The sequence below is a fragment of the Eleginops maclovinus genome, chromosome 8, assembly GCF_036324505.1.
Source record: "Eleginops maclovinus isolate JMC-PN-2008 ecotype Puerto Natales chromosome 8, JC_Emac_rtc_rv5, whole genome shotgun sequence".
NCBI lineage: Eukaryota > Metazoa > Chordata > Actinopteri > Perciformes > Eleginopidae > Eleginops > Eleginops maclovinus.
In genome coordinates this window covers 10,061,001-10,086,716 of record NC_086356.1, presented here as the reverse complement: position 1 = coordinate 10,086,716, position 25,716 = coordinate 10,061,001, and the positions used below count along the sequence as shown (strand labels likewise).

At 40.3% G+C, this 25,716-nt stretch overlaps 1 protein-coding gene across 1 annotated transcript; it reads right to left on the bottom strand.

Annotated features, from left to right (window-relative positions):
* Positions 1-234: 234 nt before the first annotated feature.
* Positions 235-25,716, bottom strand: nnt (nicotinamide nucleotide transhydrogenase). Its single transcript, XM_063889428.1, has 22 exons — positions 25,686-25,716; positions 23,583-23,798; positions 20,765-20,994; positions 20,450-20,667; positions 20,282-20,369; positions 20,110-20,198; positions 19,490-19,677; positions 19,033-19,166; positions 18,755-18,946; positions 17,774-17,927; positions 16,599-16,760; positions 13,567-13,677; positions 11,593-11,738; positions 11,280-11,475; positions 10,371-10,604; positions 9,221-9,381; positions 7,912-8,091; positions 7,489-7,648; positions 5,289-5,370; positions 4,181-4,299; positions 3,568-3,683; positions 235-2,783 (listed from the first exon to the last, which is right to left on the bottom strand). Exons 2-22 carry the CDS (start codon positions 23,734-23,736, stop codon positions 2,634-2,636), a joined length of 3,264 nt encoding a protein of 1,087 aa, XP_063745498.1. The 5' UTR covers positions 23,737-23,798; positions 25,686-25,716; the 3' UTR covers positions 235-2,633.

Here is a 25,716-nt window from a genome sequence, read left to right as displayed (position 1 = left end):
TCCGGGTGAAGTATGTGTGCAAGTACAAGTACAAGTCCTTCCTCTCATGATCCTTCATCCAGGTAATTGCTGCAAATATTTGAGTTTTGAACCCCGCGGTGCAAAATTGGGCAGGTAGCATTACCATCAAAGCTGTGGTAAACCTTAAGGAAAATCGTAGAGATCAACTTGTTTATTATTTAACAGAATCAAGTCAACAGAGTCTGCGAAAAAAAATTACACCCTCAGGCAACATCTAGTGTAAATACAGCTTTATTAGGGATGAAAATGCTCCATGACAAACAGGAGGATAAACATTCACATTACATTTCATCTCTACAACACCGTGCACTGAAACATTGTACAACTTCAAAACCCCATTGTTGCTCCGCACAAATTTGGTGCCTCTTTACAAAAATACTTTCCATAAGAAGCCGAAAATATACGAGAGGTATTTCAGGGCACATTGGCAAAAACATTAATCTCCCTTAATTTGATCAAAAACTCAACATTGGCAAAAAGCTACAAATATTAAGCAAAAATCTTATTCCAAGTGTCCCTAAAGACTGCACTTGTTTAAATTTAAGCATACTAACCCCTCATGAGCACTAATGATGTCAGCAGCTCTACACTTGCATCACATACGGTAAACTAGCCAGCGGCAAACGGAGGTCGGATGGTTTATGTGATAGAAACACAAAAACAGAAGGCAATTGGTCAGGTTCAGGAAAGATGAGAGTTGACTAGTTGAATTAAGGTGTGGTAGATGGAAATAATGACAGAAATCCTGTGGTAGATTCAGTTAAGGTGATTGGTCAGAAGATGGTCTTCTGGAGATTATTGGTTATTGGTCGTTTTATGGAGAGGTACGATAGTTGTCATAGTAAATGTATCAGGTCCCAAGGTTACACTATGACAACTCTCTTCTTACAGTACTTATAGATTTCAATAGTATCGAAGACTGCAGGCCTTGCATCTGAAGACCATATTGTTCCTCAAACCTTGTTATAGGAAAATGTCTTACTAATTAATCTACTGTATCATGACCATCAGAACTCTGAACAAGTATAAGTAATGGAAAGGATGGGAGCAATCCAACCCAAGTTAAAAGTAAAAGGTGATAGTCTATTATAAAATTGATGGAATACATTTTTGGTGTTTTTAGTTATTGGTTAGCTAGGTATCGAGTGACAGCTACTTTCATTTTGATAGCGACCTTTCAAGATTTACTACAGTTGTTATAGAGCAACAAATTCATCTATGTTCGTGCCGTAAATTCTATCCAGATTGATTGTAAAATGGGACATTTTGGCACTTTTGTGATCATAGCAAAATAGGTAAAAAGGACTATTTAAATTTAGAAAAGCTTAATAAAAATGTTGAATTATTCATGTTTTCTGAAATGTGAAATTCAAATTGAATGAATTGAATTCAGCGTTGCTTTAGATTCTTTACATAACAGTCAGGTTAACATCTGGCCCCTTGTTTACATCCTTCATTTTACATCTACAAAAATAATGAGGACACATATTGGAGTGGATTGAGCCACATTCAATTGAAAAAAAAAAAAACACCCTTCTTTACCATAAAGGCCAAAGGCTATCATCACACATACTGTAACATCAGAACCACACAAGATGGTGTGATGCACCTGGTTTAAGAACATCATAAAACCCATTCAGCGATCAGAGAGTGTTTTTAGGCACAGTCTTTACTAGCATTACATGACAGCTGTGGCATCACACTTAAAAAGGTGTGAATGGATCTTTAATGTGTTTGGATCCATGTGTGATTGGGTCACCAGAGGCAGCAGTGGGGTTCACAAGACACTTGTGCAAGTGAAAAGAAAAGAGCAAATAGAATGACCAAAGTTCTATTATTGGCTATTGCTTCTAAAACGTGGTCTTTGTTAGTCTTATGATAATTATGAGACTGAATACAAAAATCTCTTCACATCATATAAAATTGGAATTGAAACCACTTTACAAAAATGTTGACCTGCTTTTTTTCCTTTCACTTGTACAGAAAAAGAATGTGTGGCATACGTTTTCCAGCGAATAAAACTATCGAAGGGAACACCATACTGGGGAGAAAACAGTGTGGGAAAACATTCAAGTCTCTTATACCTCTTTCCCTAGGATTTCACCTTTACATTATGTTCTTATAAATTCCAATTCATCTACATTTATTCAACTATTGACTACTTTCTAGATTGGACATTTCACATATCTAACATCTTAATGCATCTACATTTCTGAAGGTCTACATTAATATGAAGATGTTGCGCCCCCTATTACACAGACCACATGCAAATTGTTGACATACCCTTCCTATTATATCCAAAAATAAAAGACATACCTGTAAATATGAATCTAATTACATTACCTAATCAAAAGCACTAAGAGAAGAACAACAGTGTAAGCATTGCTTGGCTCATACTGCACAAGCTTATTCTTTACAACCACATTGCAATGCTTTTTATTAACAGATGATAGGAAGGGTGTACCAAAAACCTTAATCATCTTAGCTCAATTGCTGAGTCACAAGGGGACAAAGATCATCTTATAGTGGAGATATATTTTTGGAATAATTGTTTTGAATCACTGTCTTCGATCTTCCTCGCTCCCTGTGTGCTTCGAGTGGAGGTGTTTGTCTTACTCGTTCTGTGTCTCACGGACCTTGGCTTGCAGCGCGTCACAAGTCTTCTTGGCGTCGCCTAGCAACATCGCAGTGTTGGGCTTGTAGAAGATGGGGTTGTCAACAGCTGCGTATCCCACACCGAGGGAACGCTTCATCACAACCACCTAAAGAGCATGACACAGACATAAAAAGACACACACTCTTAAGCATTTATTAGGAAGAGTAGATGTGAAAACACTGATGAAGCAGATATAGAAAAAGCTATTTTTCTTACTAAGGTAAAACTAAAAACGTAAGTTTTACTTCAACAAAAGTCTAAAAGTAGTGTATATGAAAGTATTTCCAGACAGTGTGCGTTCTCACATGACTCATGCATGTGCAATTGAGCGCCTCAGAATATATTTTAAAAGCACTCGTGATTTTTTTTTTATATGAACCCAGTTTGTATCTGTGCACCTGTATGTGTGTCTGTTTGTGTCCATATGAGTGTGTGTGGTATGGGTAGAATGTCCTCTTTGATTTCCCTGGGGGAAAGTGTGTGGAAACAAGTGGGAGCGCTGTATGAATCCCAGATTTCAGAGCGGTGCCAGTGGGATGCTCCGAATGTCGTCATTCCACGGCGACACAGGCAACACTAATTGGATCAGGATGGGACTGCACCTGGAACTATAATGGTCTATGTCTCCGTGTGTGTGTGTGTGTGTGTGTGTGTGTGTGAGTGTGATTATTCAGAGTTGTGTGTGTGTGTGTGTGTGTGTGTGTGTGTGAGTGTGATTCTTCAGAGTTGTGTGTGTGTGTCTTCAAAAAGAGGCCTCTCTACGGGTGTTGACTCCAGCATTCGGTTGAGACGATAAAAAGCAGTCCAGTTGTTAAATCTTCCATTCCACTTTACCTTTTTGGGCTTCAGGACAACCTCATAATCACACATGCATGTACCAGATGTCTCACCTGCTTAGACTTCCAGACCTCCAGCACAGGCATGCCAGCAATGATAGAGTTGGGATCTTCCTGGGAGGCTGAGTTTACCGTGTCATTGGCACCGATCACCATGACCAGGTCCGTTTCTGATTGGAAACATTACAAATTAAGGTCAGATATCATGTCTCAATCCTTTTACTTTGTGTGTATAAACACATTTGTTTTGGTTTTTTGCTTCCCCCCAAATGGTCTGAATAAGTTGCTAAATATGTCCCTTCTGGTAGACAAAATTAAAGGTTTTTTTGCAAAAGCGGATCCCACAATAACAACACTGACATACAGGAGGGGAAAAGATATTTGTGCCACTTAAATTGACAAGCCGTTTAGCTTTAAGCTTTTACTATATCTCTAACTCAGTATTTTAGATGCCAGCTGCCTTAGAGAACACATTGTTTAAAAGCTGCAACAAAAACCAACATGCTAGGTCACAATAACTTGTTCTATAAATCAGTTAAGTTTTGGTCAGTGTTTTGAAGGAGGGGAGGTCAGTACAGTCTCTGATTTGTTGTAGGATTGAGTTCCAGAGGGTCGGGGCAGCGATGGAGATACTGTATATAAAAAGACACAAAGAAATGGATCTTACCGGCGAAGTCTTCATTAATCTCTTCCATCTCCAGGACAATATCATACGGGACACCAGCTTCAGCCAACAGCACGTTGAGCTGACCGGGCATACGGCCGGCCACAGGGTGAATACCAAACCTGTGGCGAGATAAAATAATAAAAGGTTTGTGATTTTAGTCGGTTACACACAAACAATGCAGTATTATTTATTTGGTGTGGACTCATGTTCGTGATTTGGTATTCATAGTTCTAAAACTCAAAAAGCCATGTAATGTTATCAGGGTTTTACATTAAAACCAGCCTTTGAATTCTGGGGACTCTGACTAATCAATGTTTGGAGGTTTATTTATTTTTTGTTTAGCGAGTTAAGGCCGAATCAGTGTGCAGACGGTCTGTTGGTTCTGGTTTCTATTAGCAACTGTGGCTGACGATTGAACAAGTCCTTTTCTACCCTTCATGTAACGGCATACAGTCCACATGCATTAGAGAAGAGGCTTTGGTCATGGAGAGGGAAGCGAAAGTGTGCTTCCAAACTTCACACTAAATATACTGTAGTGTATAAGGAAGAGGAACAAAACTGCATATATGGAGAATAGGAAGACAAGTGACAAATCAAGAAAATACTTCACAATTCACAAAACAGAAAAATAAGAGAGGAAAGTAAGAGATCATGTCGAAGGAAGTTTTTTTTCTGACCACCCACTTTCCTCTAATCAAGTACAAATGCTCTAAGTAGCAGCAGCTGCAACAGCCAGGATCAAACGACTGCGGCGGGACAATTACACAAGCTTCCGCTGTACCTTGTCCTTCCTCTCCTTCACATTTCTTTTACCTCATTCTTTCTACACAGACAGGTCTCGAGCTATCAGTCCGGTCCCATCTTCTTGTCATCAAGCTCAAAACCACAACTCCCCTTTTTTGTCTTTCAAGGCTTAGTTTACATTTAGTAATGTGTAAAAATAAATGTTTTTCCTTCCCTATTTTTATCTACATACATCTATAATGTTTCTATTCAATTACCTCTATCCCCTTTGATTGAATTACAGTAGACTGTTTACAACTCTTTTTGCCTGACATATACTTTCATCTAATATAGATCAGTTAGCTTTATCGCCCCTTTACAGTACCTGACTTTCTTGCCAGCTTCTGTAAGCATCTTCACCAGCTCAGCGATGGGGTACTGGGCCTTTGCAGCGCAGAGTCCATAACCTGAAAGAGATTTTGAAAACAGGTAAGAATTAGTTGATATTAAAGCCTAGTGTGGGCCTACTTTTGCCCCAATTCACTCGTCCAAGTCATTATTTTGAGGTACAGACAGAGCTCTCACGTTGATTCAGAAAGATTTTCCGATATCCATAGCCTTAAACTATAAATCTGCTTTTGAACTCTTAATATGGCACCTTCAGCTCGAGAAAATTGGTGATGAACATTTTTCAGTACCCTGACAAAACATTGTTTTGTCGTTGAATGATCACGTTACTACTGCTGTGAGAGTTCCAGTTACAGATGAATAAAATGATCAACAAAAAAGTTAAATTAACCATTTTCTGTAACTGATGAACTTTCAATCATTATATAAATAATTGATATTATATAAATGATATTAATAAAGCTGGCATGGAGTTCTAAACACATTGTATGTTTTTTCTTGAAGTCTCTGGTTTCCTTTATGTTTAATGTTGCTGGTGTGTGGGACTTGATTTTATCACATCCTCAAACAACCAAACACACGTCACACGGTCTAATGGTGTTTACTAGCCTTGTCACAACAACCAGTCACAAACTGTCTGTTTCCATCACACGGGTCAAAACGACAGGGCTTTAAATTCAGCACAGAGAAATGAGAAGAAATAACTTTGAGAAACCGGCTGCAGTTCCACTCAATACTTCTCTTTATCACAGTTCTTTAATTCTTTGTGCTTTAAATCTCTCAGGGGATTCTCCTATAAGGAAAAGCAAAGTGGACACAGGCCATGGGGAGATGGACCAGACGAAGCCAGGAAAACATTTATGTTTATCAGGCAGAGTCTTAACTATTTCCACAGATGTCAATCAGGCAAAGTGACTGTGACGGCTCCAATTAGGCAGGCTGGTTAAAATGGAAACAAGGGGGCTGAGTAAAAGCTGGCATATGGATTACAATACCAGTCTGACTTCACACTACGCGGTAGATTAAAAGAATTATGCGCTTGTATGGTACATGTTTTGGAGGTGATGTCTTTTTTCTAAAGAAACTGCTGATAAAAATATCCTTGATCTCACTGCGTGACAGGGAATGGCTTTTAAATAAACCAATTTATAGAGTCATAAAGTAAATTAGGATTTGTTTCTTCCTTTCGGTTTAATTTGTCCGATAACAAGTATTGTCTGGCATTTTATTCTTGCCTTGTCTTGGTTTGTATACAATTATGAGAAACGGCACAAAAAAAACCCAATTAAACACAATCCACCTCCTAACTTAAAAATTAATTATGCCTGTTTCTGGTTTCAACAGTCAGAAGTGTTCCTCTTCTTTTGGTTTCAAAAAAGTAATACAAAAAACATGACTTGATTTACTTTGGATGCTGCTACATGGCCCACTTATTTTCTTCTCCCAAGCTCTAATTCCTCTGTTAGTTAGTTTTGTATATAGACATTCAGTCAGCACTGTGACTGGAATCACCAATTTGCAGGCTGGATGCCTTTAGTCTGTGTTTACATGTACCCACGTGAGTAAAACAACTCTTTGGAACAGTCTGGTGAGAGGACTGAAATGTCACCGGGCCACACAATGATGGTTTGAGGACAGCAGCACCAAGCACCATCACAATAATCAGAGTGGGAGGTTCAAACACGTATTTAAAGTCAAATATTGAAAACATGTGAAACCAAGAAAAGCATGTACCTGGAACAAAGGTTGGACCCGTGCCCTAACCCCGGAAAAAGGAACTAGAAGCCAACTTTGAACATAGCACTTGAATTGTCAACATAAACCAAACAGCATACCCTCTTTCCATCACATTTTCCCTTGACCTTGCAGATATACGCTGCACTGTAGAATGTCTATTTACCTGGGACTGACGACCACACAGAAACCTAAGAGTGTGTGTATGTGTGTGGCCACTCTTCCATGACTTGTCAATTAGCCTAGCAAAATGGTGATGCAACATGGGTGAAGAAAAGGTTAAATAAACAGAACACTCTTTGCTAATGCTGGAAAAAAAAGAAAAGTGACTGGCAAAGTTAAAGTAGCATGTTTTTCAACTCTGAAGAGTGTGTGTGTGTGTGTGTGTGTGTGTGTGTGTGTGTGTGTGTATGTGTGTGTGTGTGTGTGCGCGTGTGTGTTACCAGGAGTGATGATGATGCTGTGGGCGTCTTTAATCATTTCAACAGTCTGATCAATGTTGACCTCTGTGTGTGTCCCCACGATCTCCATGGGCTTTCCTGTCCCAGTAGAAGTTGTGCCGTAGCCCCCCAGGATCACATTAGCCAGAGAACGATTCATGGCCTGAGAGGGGAGAAAGAGATTTTGCATTTTCTGATTACATTTTGCTTTCACTTGATTGACTGTGTACAGCAAAAAACAGCAATCAGAGGAAATTTCAGAGTGAAAATCCCTCAGAAAACACACATCTGTGACCTGAGATCTAATTTAGAAAGGGGACTCTACTGATGTAAAGTAAGAGTCCCTCCTGGTGGACAGAGGAGGAACAACCACACAAAGATGTTTTCATCTACAAAATTAAGTGTTGCTGAGACTCCAACACTCACCACACACATAATGTAGGACAGAATGGCTCCAGACGACCCGATGAGGGCACCGACGATGGTCAGCAGGTTGTTATTGAGCAGGAAGCCCTCGGCACACAGGGCCCAGCCTGAGTAACTGTTCAGCACAGTGATAACCACTGGCATGTCCGCACCTCCAATAGCAGCCGTCAAGGTGACACCCTAAAGGAGAGAAGAGGAAACAGGACAGGAGTTTCAATCGCAGCAGTATTCTTCCAAATAAGGGAAAACAGCCTTTCATGCTTCACTTCCATTTTTCACAATCAAATTCACTTGATATCTTTCCCTGTATCATCTATGCATTTCTTGTTTTTCAAAAGCCAAAGGTAGTTATCAAAGCAGCAGCAGGATCCAGGAGTGTGTGCAGTTTCAGGTGCATAGGATGGATTGTTCATGTTGACATACTGTAGACTTATTTGAAGGAAATCGAGCAAGTAAAGAGACACAAAAAGCACAATGGATGGTCCGTTATACTGATTTTTAAAGACTGATTATTCAATCTGAAACTAATATGATATTCATCCATCTTCTCTAGAGATGCACTGATCATAGTTTCTGGGACTGACTCCAGTTGCTGATTTTACAAGCAACACATGGAATTATGCAAATCATTGAAGCAAAACGTTGAATTTATCACTGTGTATAAAGTAGTTACATAAGTGCGTGCTCCTTGCTGCCGTCTGCTTGCCTAGATTCACATGATTATAATCTATGTTCAGAAGTGGAGCAGGTTCCAGTTTAAATAACCTACCGAAGTTAGACTCCAGAAACTCTGAAGAATGATACCGTCTCTCTAGAGGCTCAATTGGCTGGAATTGCTGTTTATTGTTAAAGTTCTGCAGGTCATGCAAGAGGTGAACCTGTCACTTATTGTACTGTTGATCATGGAAATCTTTTCTCTAACAAAGGATGTAGCACATTTTTTTTGTTAAGCATGGCTTAACAATGCTGGACATTCATTTAATGGGGTCAAATACAAGCAGGAACCTGGCAGCTTTACAAATCCTAAGCTGTTGGACACTATGGCTGCACGACTATTTAGAGCTCTCTGCTCCACTCTGACTACATATTTCAGATCTACTGTGCAAGAGCCCTGTTAATTGACTTTTATTTCTTTTAGCCAGTTTTTCCCCTGTTTTCTCATGTCTTTTCCCCTTCCTAATGTGTTTATGTAAGTCTTTAAAAAACTATTTGACATGTTCTTCAGTCGGCAGTATTTGATGTCAGACTTCTCTGTTGACAGGTCTAACTGAGGACAAGAAAAACAGACACACAAGCACACACACCATACCATGACAGCGGAGAGAGCAGACACTGATCCGAGACAGGTGATGCCTGTGGTGTAGCTTGGATCCAGCATATAGGGAATCATCCCGCCAACACAGGCAGCCATGAGAGATGCGTTCAGAGCATGACGACCGGGGAGCATCAGGGGAGAGCTGCTCAGAACACCTGCAGCAAGAGAAGACGCAGGGAGAGAGCGGATTTAGCGGAGAACTGAATTAAAATCAACACTAACAACAGCTCATAAACACTTCTATTTATCAGCTGTGAAGTTGTCTCAGAGATAAATAAATCTGAACAGCGGGAAAAAAAAAGCCTGAGCAGAGTTAGATTCATCCTTCAGCAGCCACCACTTGAGACTTGTCATTAACTGAATGTCATGTTCCTGCATAATTTGCCATCATGAAACGCTCGCAGTCAACATAGAAATTAAAGTGTGGTTGCTAGGACCTGTGCCAGCAAATGAACCCGATGAACTCTCCTTTTTTCCCCTCCTTCCCCTGCACAGCTGGCAGCAGTAAATATGAAAAATCAGACCTTCTCTTGTTGATAACCACAGGTCGGCCAAGCGGCCATAAAACACCATACTAATAATCATGATTTGAGGGGAGGTAATTCACATCATAGAATGCAATATGGTGTCCTTAATACCCATTAATAATAGTTAATATTAGTATAATAAAGGGCAATAACATGAACACTGACCTAACTGGTGGCTATGAACTGAACAAAGAATATAATGATTATACGAAATATATTTGTACAATAACCAAGCATTTAAAGAAAGATTAACATAACATGTTATAATCATAATATCAAAAGGATGCATGACAATATAAAATACAGCCATGGTTAACTTTCCAGCAACACTTTATATAACAAAGAAGAGACATTTGGGAGACAGGGCCAATGCTATCCCCGATAAAATTATATTCCCAATGTGGGTCTTGTGAAGTAACTCCTATTAAACATTTATTTTGAACATAAACAACCACATTTAATACGCAGGTAAGGCCTTATCTTTGTCTACCAGAGTCAATACACGTGTAATAAATGTATGATTCCATAACAGCAAGGATGCATGTTCTCTCTGGGAATCAGCATACAGGAAGTGTACATTTTTGCAGGGTATCTGAATCCTACTGTGCTTCCCTCACCTTGCAGTTTGCCATATGCCACCAGAGAGCCACTGAAGGTGATTCCACCGATGTAGGTGCCGATGTAAGCAATTATCTTGGTCAGGTTGGCGGCAGGGTCTGTGGCGAAGTGGGGATACTCAATCATGTACTCTGCCACGCAGGTGAGCACAGCAGCCAGGCCCACCAGGCTGTGGAAGGCAGCCACCAGCTGGGGCAGCTCCGTGATCTGGATCTTCTTAGCAATGGCCAGGCCTTAAGGGGGGCGAGGGCGAGGGCGCGCGAGAGAGAGAGAGCGAGAGAGAGAGAGCGAGAGAGCGAGAGAGAGAGAGAGATAACACATAAATAAAGTGCAGTGATCCTGAAATACTCACACACTAATAACATGCAAATCACAAGCACATGCACAAACCCACACAATCAGAGGTTTGCTGGGAAGCGTCTCCATCTAAAGAAACAGTTGTTGCTGATGAGGCCTGTTCGGGGAAATTACATGTTTGTGAGTGGGTTTACACTTTGTGTGTGTGTGTGTGTATTGTGTGTAGTCGCCTGCAGGAAACCTGGAAATGAGCATTTGTGTTTGTGGGGATAGTTTAGTCTGGGTGCACACACTGTTACTGGAACAATTAGCATTTAAATGATCCAACTGTCCTGAACAGGCGAAAGAAAGTGAGTAATATGTGCTGCTGACCATTTAAGACAGACCTCTCGAGTCTGGAGGGGAGTTAGTCACATTTTGTTTGATGTAAACATCACAGAGATGTCTCTGCACTCTGCACACCTGCTGCTTAATTAAGTCAAGCTCGTAACACACACACACGCACGCACGCACGGAACACACACACACACACACACACAGTTGTACAAGAATTAAAATTTGCGTCTAAGCCAGCCATTACATTATATTCAACAGCATACACACAGACTCACCAGCAGTGCCACCAACAGCCATGGCTGCACTCATCTGACCCAGGAGCTCAGGACTTGGCTGGAGGGCACCGAGAGTCGCAGCAATGCCCCCTGCGACTCCCATCATACCCAAAGTGTTACCAAGACGGGATGTTTTCTGGTTTGAAAGGCCAGCCAGGGCACCGACACAGCACAGACCTGAACCCAGGTACATCATCTGGAGAGAGAAAGAGACGCACAGGATGAGAAATAGAGACAAATTATTTACTTTGAAGGTTCTGTTCTACATCTGGGAAAACACAGGGGGACCTGGCATAAACATCCTCTCTCGCACCTGTTCAATGTTGTATCCAGATTGCAGAGCAGCACCGTAGCCACCGACAAAGACACCAGCAGGAAGCAGATAAAGGTAGTTATGCTCCGGAGGATCAGTGGGACGCTTGAACATGTCCAACATCTTCTTTGTTACAAGGAAACCACCTGGGTGAGAGACAGAGTAAATTAACAGACATACACTGCACAGCTGCTCAAGTTCAGGTTTGGAAAGTTACTTTATAGAACAGAGTAGTCATTTACAAAAAAATTGAGAGAAAGCTTTAACAGTATATCTGGGGGCAGATTTTTTTAAGAATCTATTTTTAAACAATTGCTAAAAAACGTTGCATGGCATTATAACCAAAGTGAGGAATTAAATGAGTCTACTTCATTTCATTGTAAATATTTCAAGTAGAAAACCTCAAAAGCGTCAAACAGGGAGCAGACGGTGTCTCACTGCTCTACACCAGCAGATCACATTGCCATGTGTCTCCCTTTCCCCCCCCTGGCATGATTGTAACACACACATATATGCACACATTTGTACAAAGGTGAATCAGAGGCTATTTTACCAGTTCATGTCATTTCAGTCCTAGAATTTCTTAGTTAAAACATGAAACACAATCTGACTAATATTATTACGGACCAATCTGAGTGAATATTTGAATATGAAGGAATGTTCTTTTTTTTTTTATTCAAACAAACGAAAGCCCGTATAAACTCATTTCTTTCAGTTTTTATACCCAGAATGGGTCTGCTGAGACTATATTTAGAAAGTTTGCTAGAATAGAAGCAAAGCAGCAACACGGGCCAAGTCATGAGACTAAGAGTCTGCAGCCATTATAGCAGGAGCTCTGTGAACATTAGCCAACGTTAGCTGTTAGCCAACAACCAATAAGCTCAAAACATAAAAGGTAGGGTGATGGGAATGTCATTAGTCTTGCAGTTATACGATTGTAAAACAATGTTTTTAGGGCTAAGGACAAATATCAATCATTTTACGTCAATGACAAGTGAATAACGTAAAAAAAAACATGGACTATGAATAATATGGAACTCATAGAGCCCAGTGAAATTTGTCTTGTTAGATCATATTTATCTAAAGTTATTCCAAGAGCCAGGTGTTTTCCATCCATTCCTACTCCAACACCTTACGGCTGTGGAGACACACAAGGAAAACAAGTAGCTACAGCCAGGGACCTGTTCCACACAACAGACACACCACCTCAAAAAGCTCAGGGTCTATTTTATCGGAGCTGAATTCCACTATTGTTTCTCGTACCTTCCAAGGAATGTTTTTTTCTGTTCCCAAGGGTTTATGGGTAATGTGGTAAACCGCTTAGAAATGTGCGTGTGGAAAGCAACCCATGTAGAAGATCGTAGAAGAGAGAAAAATGAAACTAGATATGTCCATAAAGGCTATGGTATTTTAGTATGTTTTTGTTAGGGGAAATCTATAAGACTGATAGAGGGTCTGAACAGTAACGCTATAGAGCCTGGAGGACCCATGATATGTAGCAGGATTCACAGCATGGTTTTTAACTTTAAACATCTTGTGGTGTATTTTCACACTAATAAAGTAATCCATTAGGCAAATTAACTTTTCAGTCCCTTGAGCCGTCAATGGTGAATAGCTGTGAGCTAACCAGGGAAATTAAAACAAATCCACGGCTCAGCCCTGCAGGAACACTCCGTTTCCCAGGACTATTAGAGAGTGATGAGTATAATAATGACTCCAGGAACACTTTGGCATTGTAATGGGAATTATTAAGGGTAATAGCAGGGAAGAATGTGTGTGTGGTCCGAGGCACAGCCACCGTCTCCAGTCTGAGCAGGTGGGTGGAGAGGGCAGCTGCACAACTTGGGTCGAAGCATGTTATTGTACAATCAATACAAAACCTTTCAATCTGCAGTCTAGGTTGATATTTTATTGGCGAAAGGTTGCTGTAACTGGCGGGGATCACTGCGAGGTGTCTGTGTGCGGGTGACTCACCAGCGATGTTGACGGAGGAGATGAAGGCCGCCAGCACAGCCAGTGTCTCAGCGGTAGATGATGGGGTGTAGCCCCCACCCATCAGGGACAGACCACCCACAGCTGTCAGACCTGCAGAACGAGGACATTTTAAAATTCATGAACCTCCATTTACATTGGTCACAGGACATTGAAACCTTTGGTGAAAATTAGGAATGGAACAATATAAGATTGAATTGCGGATCAAATTTGTTGGTTTTGAAGTTTTATTATAGAGATTATTGTGACTATCCACACCTAGGTGACTTGAAAAAGCTCTCTAACTTGTTATCATGATAGAAAATGAAAACATAGAGCCTGATTTTTTATTCATCATTTTATATCCCAGGTTGTGTTTTATGATGACAGTATTTAAGATTGCTTGTTTTTTTAAATGATAAGATGTATGATTAAAATATTTTGTCTCATCTGTGATGCAATAAAAATGTGTTAACTAAGCATGTGTTGATGATAATCAAGATATCGCAATTATTTTGGCTAATATAATCGTGAAACGTTAACGTTACAAAAACAACAAAACTTTAATCTGTCATAAAAAAGTTAATCTTGACACTTTAAGACCATTGTTTAACATCTATATACATTTAAGAGTTGTGTTCCTAAGCTCAGAATACTCTGCCTGCTTTCCACATCGGAAAAAGACAGAAAAAGGGAAGATTTAAAGATAAAACAAGGAGGGGGGGGGGGGTGCGTGTTTATCAAAAGAGACTCAGGAAACCTTGATAACATCAGCCCTGTAATCACTTACAGGCAGTAAGATGCAACACACAGCACCCCGGGAGCCTGCATTCACACGGAATAATGTTTGAGGACAATTAAGGCTGACCAGCAGGTAGTGAGTATACACGAGTGTGTGCATGTTGGTGCTTGAAGTCCAAAATGCAAGCTTGATTTTTCAAATGAGGCAAATGCAAAGTTTGACCTTCTGTCCTTTTTACATTAACAAAGTGAACTTTATAATCATGTGTGTATATCAGCTTTTAAGCAGAGCCCGCTTTGATTGCTATTTAAAATGTAAATAAAGGATAAATGACATAATTCACTTTTATACAAAAAAATCAACATACTTTTGTTATTGATGTGCATAGAACGAAACAACCAAATTCAAAGGGATGACAAGCTTTACAAACATTTGTGGTTTGGTTTCAAGTACAAAGACATCGGACAGTGTGTGAGGATGTCATTGATGATACATTTCCCCCACAGAGATAGGAAAGTATGTGTAACTCAGAGGGTACCCATACACACCTCTCTGATATGATCTGCAAGCTTGTTGAGTAGGCTATCAAATGCACACAGGTCCAAAAGAGATCTGGCAAGGGACAACCCGATCAACCTTTTTTTTATTGGCTGTGAGTCCATTCCAGAGAATCTTATATTTACCTAAATGTTGATTCAATATTTTTATCAGTGCCAAATTTGGCACTTTTTGTGAGCTACTTGATAAAAAAGAGGTGAAGTGTCACCATTTAGACTGAGATCAAAGGCCAGTCTGGCAACTGCAACAACAGAATGAAAGCCAATAGGCATCAGTGGACACACGTACACGTATGTCCTGGGTGGGCCATTGCCGGTAGGTGTGTGACAAACATCAGCTCCTAGGCTACAGAGTGGGACAGTGAATCAGTGCTCTCAAGTAGATTAAAGAGTTTATATCGGACACCAGATAAAAAGATGTGCCTAAATGAGCCGCTGGGTATGAGACCAGAGTCTAAAGAATTCAACATGACCCACCAGCCAGAGTCACCAGTGCTTGTAACACTATAATCCCCGCATGAAGAATATAACTGTCCTTCACTCAAACTCTAAATTCCAATATGATGCCCTAATGTCTGTGAATGATTCAGTGTGTGTGTGTGTGTGTGTGTGTGTGTGTGTGTGTGTGTCTTTACGAGGCCTGGCACAACAACAACAGAATTACATTGGTCTCAATATTTCCAGAACTACAGTCAGTGGAGTGAAGTCAGAAATAATAAAGTAACGCAAAATATAAAATGGAACATATTTCAGGTAGAAAACCTTCAGATGGACTGTGTTTACTTCATTAGCTTCTCATTCTACAGATATCAGCCATGATCTCATAAATGTGTACATTTGGTTATAAATGTATATAAAAATGTACAGTAACAGTAACACTGGACCATAACAGGATGGAACATTAAAAAGGGCACACTCCCAAAGAAACAAGTAAGATGGTCTGAAGATGGCAATGTGAATAGGGTATAGTTGGTAAGTAATAAAGGTTTTAAAAGAAGTGAGAACCGTCTCTTAGTTGCACTGCCGGGCTCTGTGACACCGCTCTCATGTCCGACTGTGTGGACAAGTAAACGAGCAAAGGATTTCCCTGAACCTCAAAGATCACGACAGTGTGTTACTTCCTACCCTAGTAAGGGTCTCGAGTGTGATCAAAGCCGCGAGAACACACACATGCACTTACCTCTCTAACCTATTAACCCCTCTGTGTTAAGTGGCAGCCGACAATAAGGACACACTCTTTATTTGGACTCTAAGAAGCAACAGCATGGCAGCAGAGACACGCTGGCCTGGCATACAACTTGTTTGATCCTCTAGCTAAGTCTTTATTTTATGGTTTAATATTCTTTGTTTGTTTCACGTATTTTATTTATACAGCGTGTTTCTGCATGGTTATGATATTTTTCCACTCTGGCGGACAATAATGTTATGTTGTTCTCTATTAAGTCCAGTTTACTGAATTTAATAGTAAAGAGTCAGTGCCATTATTAACTAAATTTACTCTCAGCAAACTGTGCAATTCATAAATAACCATTTACTGAAGCTAAAACTGGTCGTGTTGAAATAATATTAGATGATAAATACACATACAGAATGCGCTGGAACGGCAACTCTATTCATATTACTATAACGATGAATGGGACCTCATCCTGCTTTAGTCTTGTGCTTTGACTAGCAGTGGAGGTGTTCTGGATTGCATTATACTGAAAGGTGTAAAAGACACGTGAAACACGACCCACCTGAGATAGCGTTGGTGACAGACATGAGTGGAGAGTGCAGAGCAGGAGTGACCCCCCACACTGTGTGGTATCCCACGATGCCAGCCAGACCAAAGGTGGTGACGATCTGAGTGAAGGCGGCGTTAGGAGCCGCCAGGCCCAGACCCAGCAGGGTGGCAGCACCTAGTTAAAGGAAGAATAAAAGAGCAACCCTGAAAAATGCAGAAATCTCCAACAGTCTGGGGGCGGATTGTGTTTTAAAAATATAAAAACAATGAGATAATTCACATTTAGTGTACAGTTAATTTATTAGCCTAAATTGTGTTAAATTGAGTGGTCCCACACTTTTGCCCCAGGTTTTATTTATCAATGCACACTGAGCCCTAAAGAAAAGACTGAAAACTACAATATTTTTATACAAGAAATCTGAAAATGAGTTTGTAGAAATGTTGGGTTCCGTTGTATTTTTTCAACCCCTCCTTAATGTCAGCCCAGTTTAATTAGTGTAAATGAGCTTTTGATGCAACTTTAAGCACTTTTTTGACTGCAAGATGTGGTAGGTATTTTACCACCCAACATGTCCTTATTTCCTGTTACTTTAACAGACATAATTATCCGTTCAAAAGCAATTTGTCTGGTTATATTTGCGAGACTGGTGGCATGTTTTCCTTGTGTTTCAAAAAAGGAATCAATATCCATGACCGTTAATCTAAAACTAATAAAACCACCACATTTCATGCCACGCTAATAGGCACAAAGCAAGTTCTCACCTAGTACCTAACACAAGCAGCTGTGTGGCAGTGTGAAGTAGGAAACCACCCGAACACCTAAACAATGTGTGAACCGCATTAACTGCATGTGGCGCACTTACACAGAGCGCTGTGTGGCACCATGGGAAACACTCACTGCAGCACTACTTCAAACACACACACTCAGCGTGACACTTTTCTTTTTTTACAATGCACACTTCCTGACACTAACAGGGTGTCTGTGTTTGTCACTTCTCGCCTCCTGTGCACATTCCATCTAAAAAGCTGATTATTAACCTGTGCTTCACCTTGTTGCAGACCTCCTTTAAGACCCAACCGTGGACAATTAACAAAACTAAACCCTGAGTTCTCAGAAATAGCGCCCACATGTCCCACCATTTTTCGATTTCACCAGGAAACCTACATCTATTGGAATATTCTACTAACCTCCAGTGTACGCGCCAGCAGTAGTGAGTGTTGCCTTAAAGGGGGAGATTTTTGCAGCCTTCTCTTTATTTTGTTCCTGGATAGACTTGGGTTTTGGAGGAGGTGCAACAGGTACATTGTTAGGCTGGGGAGCGGGGAACAGGTTCTTTCCATCCTGGTGGAGACAATAATTTAGACAGAGAATGGTATGTTAAAGTGAGAAAGAGGGAAAACAAACAAAATGACAATCAATCTTTACTAACCACTCTACTAATGGTTGGTACTTACACCTTACAAAGAAATGGCTGCATCGTTATAAGGATAAGGGTTAGATATATCAACAATATCAAGTTATTTTTATTCAGAGCTCATATGATCTTTGCTTTTTTCCCTGATCTCATCACCTGATGGTGCACAATGTCCTCTGTTGCATTTGAAACATTAGACTGTGCTGTCAAGATCAAAGTAAGGAAACTAATGATCAGTAAGCAGAGTAAGTATATCTGCATTTTTTGCAATCAGACATGACTCAAATTACAACCAGAAATCTTATCGTTTAGTCAAAAGAATCAACACAGATTTACTAAGATTGATAACAGCAAAAAATTATATCCATAAACTAAAAAAAATAGTTATTGATTGAAGAAATATGTTAAATGTACTGATCAGGATATTTTATAGTTGAAAAATGAACAAGAAAACCTACAACACAAAGAAAAAAAGGGGACTTCCAATGTAAAGTAGAGCCATTGCTTCTGAGGGGGACATCACTCTATTGGCGCCTACCAAAAGGCTTTTAACAGAAAGTGTAAGAAACAGTGTTTGTTGTTAGGATGACATCTAGTGACGGTGAAAGGGATCTGCAGTCAATTATTTTCCCCTGGACTGAATGGATTCTCAGTTTGCCTCGCATTGCAACTTTGGTATCAGCTGAGAAATGTGTGCGACATGTCAGCTGTACACATTACATGCGTGTTTGTTCGGCCACATTATACGTCGTACCTGCATGACAACGGTTCCCCTGACCACGTGATCCATGGTGCCGTAGTCAAACTCCTCCTTCACGTTCAGGTAGAAGTTGTCCTTGTCGGCGCTGATGGCCCTCATCAACTTTGTGATGTTGTTAGAGTACAGAGTGCTCGACTGTGTTGGCAAACGGCTCGGCAGATCTGTGTAGCCAATATGGGTCACTCCCTAAGAAAGACAGAAGACAACTTTAAAAAGACAATCAATATAGAGGAAAAATCCTGTTTGGAGTGGGTGGGATTATAAAGACTGACTTTGTGCACCGACAGCTCTCCAGGTACGGTAGTCTCAATGTTTCCTCCCGCCTCAGCAGCCAAGTCCACCACCACTGACCCGTCTTTCATGCTTTCTACCATCGGTTTGGTGATCAGGATGGGTGCACGCCTACCTACAAAAGACATAACGGAAACATATGCATCAAGACATTATACGCACCCTGACATGAAACTGCATATAGTGAGGATACATGGCCCTACAAAGACTCATGAAACCATCAGAGTGTTGGAACAAATGTAATACTGTTGTAAAATAAGCTCTGGTAAAGCAATTTTAATGTTCAATATTGCATGACTGGTCCTTTTTATTTCTACATTCTCTGACTACCTGCCCAGAACACATGTCGTGATATTCCATGACCTTTCGTTTGTTTTCCTCGGCAATGTGTCCTTCACTTTTCTACATTTACGGTCAGTGTTAGTGCTCTGTGCATACCAGGGATAAGAGCAGTGGTGATGACAATGTCCACCTCCTGACACTGTTTGGCAAACAGCTTCATCTCCGCCTCGATGAACTCCTTCGACATTTCCTTGGCGTAGCCTCCCTGTCCCTCTCCTGACTCCTTGAAGTCCACCTCCAGCGGCTCTGCGCCCAGAGACTTAAACTGTTCCAAAGCTGCAGCTCTGGGAAAGGAGAGAGGAAGGTGATTTTTATTCAGGTGGAAGGCACATATATTTGCTGGACTGGTAATGCAGAATTATTGTTTGTCCTTAAATAGGTCACACAAAGACATTGGCAGACCTAAGTTGCTAATGGCATAATGGAGAAATTGGCATACTTCTTTATCAAAACAAATGTGTTTGGCATTCCAGAAGTGTGTTTCATTCAGGACTGAATCTTAAGGATTAGGATCTATATCAAACTAATAATGTGCAATTAAGCACAATTGTTGTCTCATGGTTCCAAAAAACCTTTTTGTGATTGCTATGAACAGTTATATATACACAGGTCAAAAGACAATACTTTCATCTAGTTAGCAACTGTGCTCAAATATTATATTTCAAAGCCTGTATGAGTTTAATTTGCAATTCAGACACACAGTATCAAAAACAAACCTGGTATCAAATCCTCTGACAATGGCTCCCATGGCCCTGGCAGAACCAGCTGCTGCCAGTCCAGCCACGCCACCTCCAATGATCAGAACCTATAAGAAAACATGACACATTAAAAAGGTGTTATAACTGGCAAAGACACATTCACACAGAAACACACACTCATACTACACACCTTTGCAGGCGGCACTTTCCCAGCTGCTGTGATTTGTCCAGTGAAAAAGCGACCAAAGCTGTTAGCTGCCAGTACAACTGCCTTGTACCTAAAACATAACAGAGTGAAACATCAAGCATTGAAGATATAGGCATGTACAGCCATATTTGTGATTATTAACATACATACCCTGCAATGTTTGCCATGGAGCTCAGTGCATCGTAACCCTGGGCAATGGTGACTCGGGGCACCTGGTCCATAGCCAGGACGGTGGCCTTCTTCTGGGACAGCATATCCATCAGCTCGGGGTTCTGGGCCGGGTAGATGAAGCTCATTAAAGTGGACGCTTCCTTCATCATCTCCACCTCATGGGTACCCAGGTCAGGGTTGAAAACGGGAGCACGGACCTGGAAGCGAAAGTGTGTGTTGAAAAGTTTATGAAAACTGTAAACATAAAAGGATAGAATGTAATAAAACATTGGACAAACCCCACTTAAATCCTACCTTGACCAGCACATCAGATGCCATGACATCTTTGACGTCTTTAATTGTTGCTCCAGCCTGGATGTACTGTTCATCATGGAACTTGGAAGGCTCCCCAGCCCCCGACTCTACGACGACGTTGAAGCCCTGCTTGATGAGCGCCTGCACACCAGCGGGAGAAATCGCCACACGACGCTCATTCTCGAAGATTTCTTTAGGTACACCCACCGTGAGTTGTTTGTAGGGAATACCTGCAGAGGCAAGGGGGAACAATACAGAAAAGTGACATGAGTGACAGCTATTACATTGATTTGAATATTAAAAACATTCACAATACATAAAGATAAATAAACAACAATTATACTTTACTGTCATTTCATTGATTGAATGGATCCAACTTTTATCTGTCACTAATGTTTTATTTTGAAGATAACAAACAATCTTATCTGCAGCTAGTTCTGCAGCTTCAAGGAGAATATTTTCAGCACACGGACTTGAGTGGAGTTAAAACATTGTTTATGATAAACACTACCCTCTATGTGCAATGGCCTTTGTGGGCGGACAGACAAGGTCAATGTCCAACTACAACACTCAGAGGCTTCAGCTGCTAATGAGGATGCAGGTTGCATGTCTTTAGCTTTGCATTTGGTCATAAACTAAAGTACATTTTAACTAAAAAAAATATATGTCCATACCCTTGTTGTGCTAATTTATTAGATAGATAAATAAAAACATTCACCAGCAGGTCAAAAAGGTTCATTTGTACATTTTAGGATAAAAGGATCAAAACAGAGTCAAGTGACTGGCATAGCATTACAACAGGCATGACAAAGAGGTTCTTTTTGTGTCCTTTTTATTTCAGGTCTAGTGTCCAACAGCAAGTCACATGTTGAGACGGCTCCTATGGAAATTTCCACTGCAGCTTTTTTTTTTTAACCTCCTTCTCCTTGTCTATACATAAACACATGGCTCTGACAGTCTGCCTTTGCTGTAACCCTCAACCCAACTATATAAAGCAAGAGAGATCATATACCACTGTGTGTCCCATTTGTTTCTGACAACACATTTAGCACTGATTTAAATCAGAGAAATGGGTCATCTATCTCATGGCTGCCTGCCGTTCATGACAAAAAATAGTACAGTAAAATTAAGTAAATACCAGCAAATACAACAGACTGATCAAGATTATAGTATCATCTATAAAGCTCAACATGCAGATTAAAAAAAGCAATGGCAAGCAGGCAGCATGATACACTACAGGACTTTAGTCAACTTAACATTTTTTATGACTTTATGAGGAACGAAGTGCATTCAACATTTTTAATAGACCTGAAGAATACAAACAATGTTTCTCAGGAAGGAAACAACTACAATTAAATCCACATTGTACCTTTATGGCAAAGGACACAATTATAAAAGTCTGGCCTTATACTGCTTGGCAGTTAGAGAATGGCAGTGCATAAAGCATTGTGTAATTTTGTCCATGTCATAATTCAAAAATCCAGTCTCACATGAACACACCGCCTCAATCTATACAGTATGTCTATAATAAGCACATGAATGTGAAATGTGTGTGTTGTGTTCCACTGCTCCACTTGTCTACGAGTCTGTAAACTGATCCTTGTGTGTCCAGAATATAGGCTGCCAGCTGTTGCTGGAGCTATCTGCACTGCTGGAATGTCAGCATGAACCATGTCACAAGTACCCCCTAAACACCCACCTACACAACCAAAGAGAGAGATACCTCTGCCAATCATGAACTCAGCACACGCAGATATGAAGCACCTGCAACCAGCTCGTACTGGCTTTCACACACACACAGAAATACACACACACAGGTTACTGTGTACACAGTGAGGGCATGTAAAATGGAGAATAATGCCTGGGGACTATAGTATCCTAATGTGACCTTGGTTCGGAAAGCCAAGCCTGGTAGCAACACTGACCTCTATTGAGAATAGGTAAAGGAATATCTTCTGTACGGGGTTGAATGTTTTCCCTTGATTGTTTCTTTCTACTTTGCATAAACAGGGAATCTTGTTAAAAAAGTGGCGATTAAAAAAGATATAAAGAAGGGATAAGCATGCATACAAGAATGAATGAATGGGTAGGGCAGGATCTACTATAGCTAATTTGTATCAATATGACAGATTTGTTTCACCAGTTGCCAAGGACAATAAAAGAGAACTAAAAGCATAGTTTACTTGTTTGTTGACTTTAATGAGTAGTAATAGGTTCATGTAATCAGTATGTTGCCACAACATGTTGCAGCTGATACCCAAGTTCATGAGAATACAAACAGAACATACAGGTGGTCTGGCTTTAAGTGTGCTATCAGTAGTAAGATGTGGAAGACAGTATTAATACAAGGGAGCAGATTGGGGCCACAACTAATGCTAATTCCAGTAATCCATCACTGTAGGAAGTTGTTTGTCATTTCACTTATTAATCTTTGGTTAATTAAATGCCTTTCCCTTTTTTCCAGAGCCCAAGGTGACAATCAAATTGCTTCTTTTTGTCCGAACAACAGAAAAAGCCCAAAGAGATTTATTGTACAATTATACATAAATATAAAATAAAGGAAATGTGTACGTTTTTCATCGAATCCGGATAATATAGGATCCATTTTGTTACCCTGTTTCGTTTGAAAGATCATGTGACCTCCATCAGTGTGCATCCTAGTAAAAACATTGTGTTGCAGTCTATTAAGAGAAATCTCATCTCCTAGGCATTGTGTTGTTAATTCACAGACTATATGTAAAGAAAATTATTGTGGCATTAGATGCTTTTTTTTTAAATGATTTTATTACATATTCCCATGCCCTATATAGTGTCTTACCTGGACTGGCACATTGCCTCAAAGCTTGATGTGTCCTGAAAAAGCGGAGGCATGATGATTTGATAGCACCGCCACGCTGTAGCTTCGTACAGGAGACGCCGCTGAACACAGGGGCTGAGCAGCTAGCCACCACAACACGAAGGAGGCTCGCCATGGTGCAAACGCAGCCGACACTCACACAGCAGGAGGAGCTATAGAGGACAGACGGCACCCCTCCTGGGAAAGAGACAGGTGAGAGATAGAGCACCAGCAGACAGAGAGGAGAGGGGAGGGGAGGTGGGTTATGGGTAAAGAGCAATAACAGGAGGATGAACATGAAGGTGAGAGAGCGAGAAAGAAAAAGATCTTTGAGTTAATATCTCTCCAATCAGCTTTTTATTGGATTGCACATACTCTAATTTTTGTTGATGTGCCCACATGTTCCACAGACACATGTAAAAACCCTTTTCCCTTGAAGATCAAACAAAAGGTCACACTTGCTACATGCATTTGCACTTAAAATCAACACATATTCTAACAGACACTTTTGGAATCTGGTATTTGCTCTCATAAAGGGCATGTGTAGATTGTTATTTTCAAAGTTACATTCTTTAAATTGTAGCCTACTGAATGACTCTGAAGCAGCATGAAGGACAACATGTTTACTTTAAAGCGAGATAATGGAACTAGGATAGACCGGGATGGCTTGGCTGGTGTAGTAGGGTTTAAACTAGAATGGACTGGCAATAAACTCAACAGAGAGCACAGAATAAAGAGTGTTTTAGTGAAAAGGTCAAAAACAGAAACTGATAAGGAAAGGCAATCAAAATGACAACTGAAAACTATAGCAACTTTATAGAGCGGATTTATCAAGAAAAAAAAATGCCTATCATTTTCTTATACCAACACTTATATGAGTATTAGCTACTTTTTTATATATATCATTGTACACTGAATGCATTTTGGTTTTGGATTCTAATGAGTTTTGACATTTTTTTGTGCTGGTATTTTAATGAATAATCGAATAATTGACTAAAAATAGTGTAATCAATTGGTGATAATCAAAAAAATATTTGTTAGCAGCTGCAGAAGGCATTTTCCATTATGCAAATTAGCATAGGCATGGTTGCAGAGCTGACCTACTTGATAGTCTTTGCAGTTGAGTCAATGGCTCAATAGGTCATTGCATATAATCATTGTTTAAAATGAAAGTGCTAAGCATACACAGGTCTAGTCTGTAATCCTATTGAAGTTGTCAATTATATCATGTTTACTATTAGTTGCGTTAGTCTGTTCAAGTTAACTTTACCATTTTAGGAAACTAATAAAATGTAGAATTCGAGAAATGTTAACAAGGAAAAGATTTGTTTGATAAGTCATTCACAATTGACTAGTTTGAAATATTATATAAACTTTTTGAAAGAGACTATTTAAAAGCAAAGTCACGCCGTGTAGAGCAGATCAGTGCAGCCTGGTGTGTTCAGGATACTTATTTCATGTCAGCAAAAAGGAAGCCACCACGTCAGCAAAAAGTATAGCAGTCTCCATAAAATATGAATCACACACAATACATTTAATATTTAGCTTTCAAACAAAACGTTAGCTCACAAAAAGAAAAGAAAAAACACGGCATCACATTGCAAACGCTTGTTGCTTTGTCCTGAATGTGCTGGTTTTAACCCGGGTCGTCAGGACTTGAATGGCTCACATAAACCTCAGACTAACGGCATCTTTATTTAAGTTTATGACCCAATACGTCACCAATACATCAGAGTCTCACAACTTTGCCAACCTCTGGTGTCATTCAGTGAACATTACGCGTAGAAAACGGGTTCATTAAAAGTGTTTTTGGTGCAAAATGCAGTGCACATTTTCTCTGTGGCTCACAGATAAACATGACTTTAATCGGGACAGTTGCTGCCGCCCACTTATCTCCTTTTGTCTGCACAACTACCAGAAAGCTAACATAGGCTAGCTAGCGCTTTAGCCCGTTAGCTAACACACATCTGTCTAGTGCATGAATGTGACGTAAGTCTCAAATAGTCCCCTACAGACGCATATAAATGCAAACTGGGAAAAAGTGCAAGGTGAAAAGTAAGAGTGGTGAGCGGAAACTAGACTGACCTTTGCAGAAAGTCCTGGCTCTTTGCTGCAC

Excerpts from the sequence above, each read along its gene's own strand:
- nnt (XM_063889428.1), bottom strand. The coding sequence starts at position 23,736 with ATGGCGAGCCTCCTTCGTGTTGTGGTGGCTAGCTGCTCAGCCCCTGTG. Across the intron at positions 20,995-23,582 it reads GAGGCAATGTGCCAGTCCAG|GTATTCCCTACAAACAACTC; the intron begins GTAAGACACTAT and ends TTGCCTCTGCAG. Across the intron at positions 7,649-7,911 it reads TGTCCTACATTATGTGTGTG|GCCATGAATCGTTCTCTGGC; the intron begins GTGAGTGTTGGA and ends CTCCCCTCTCAG.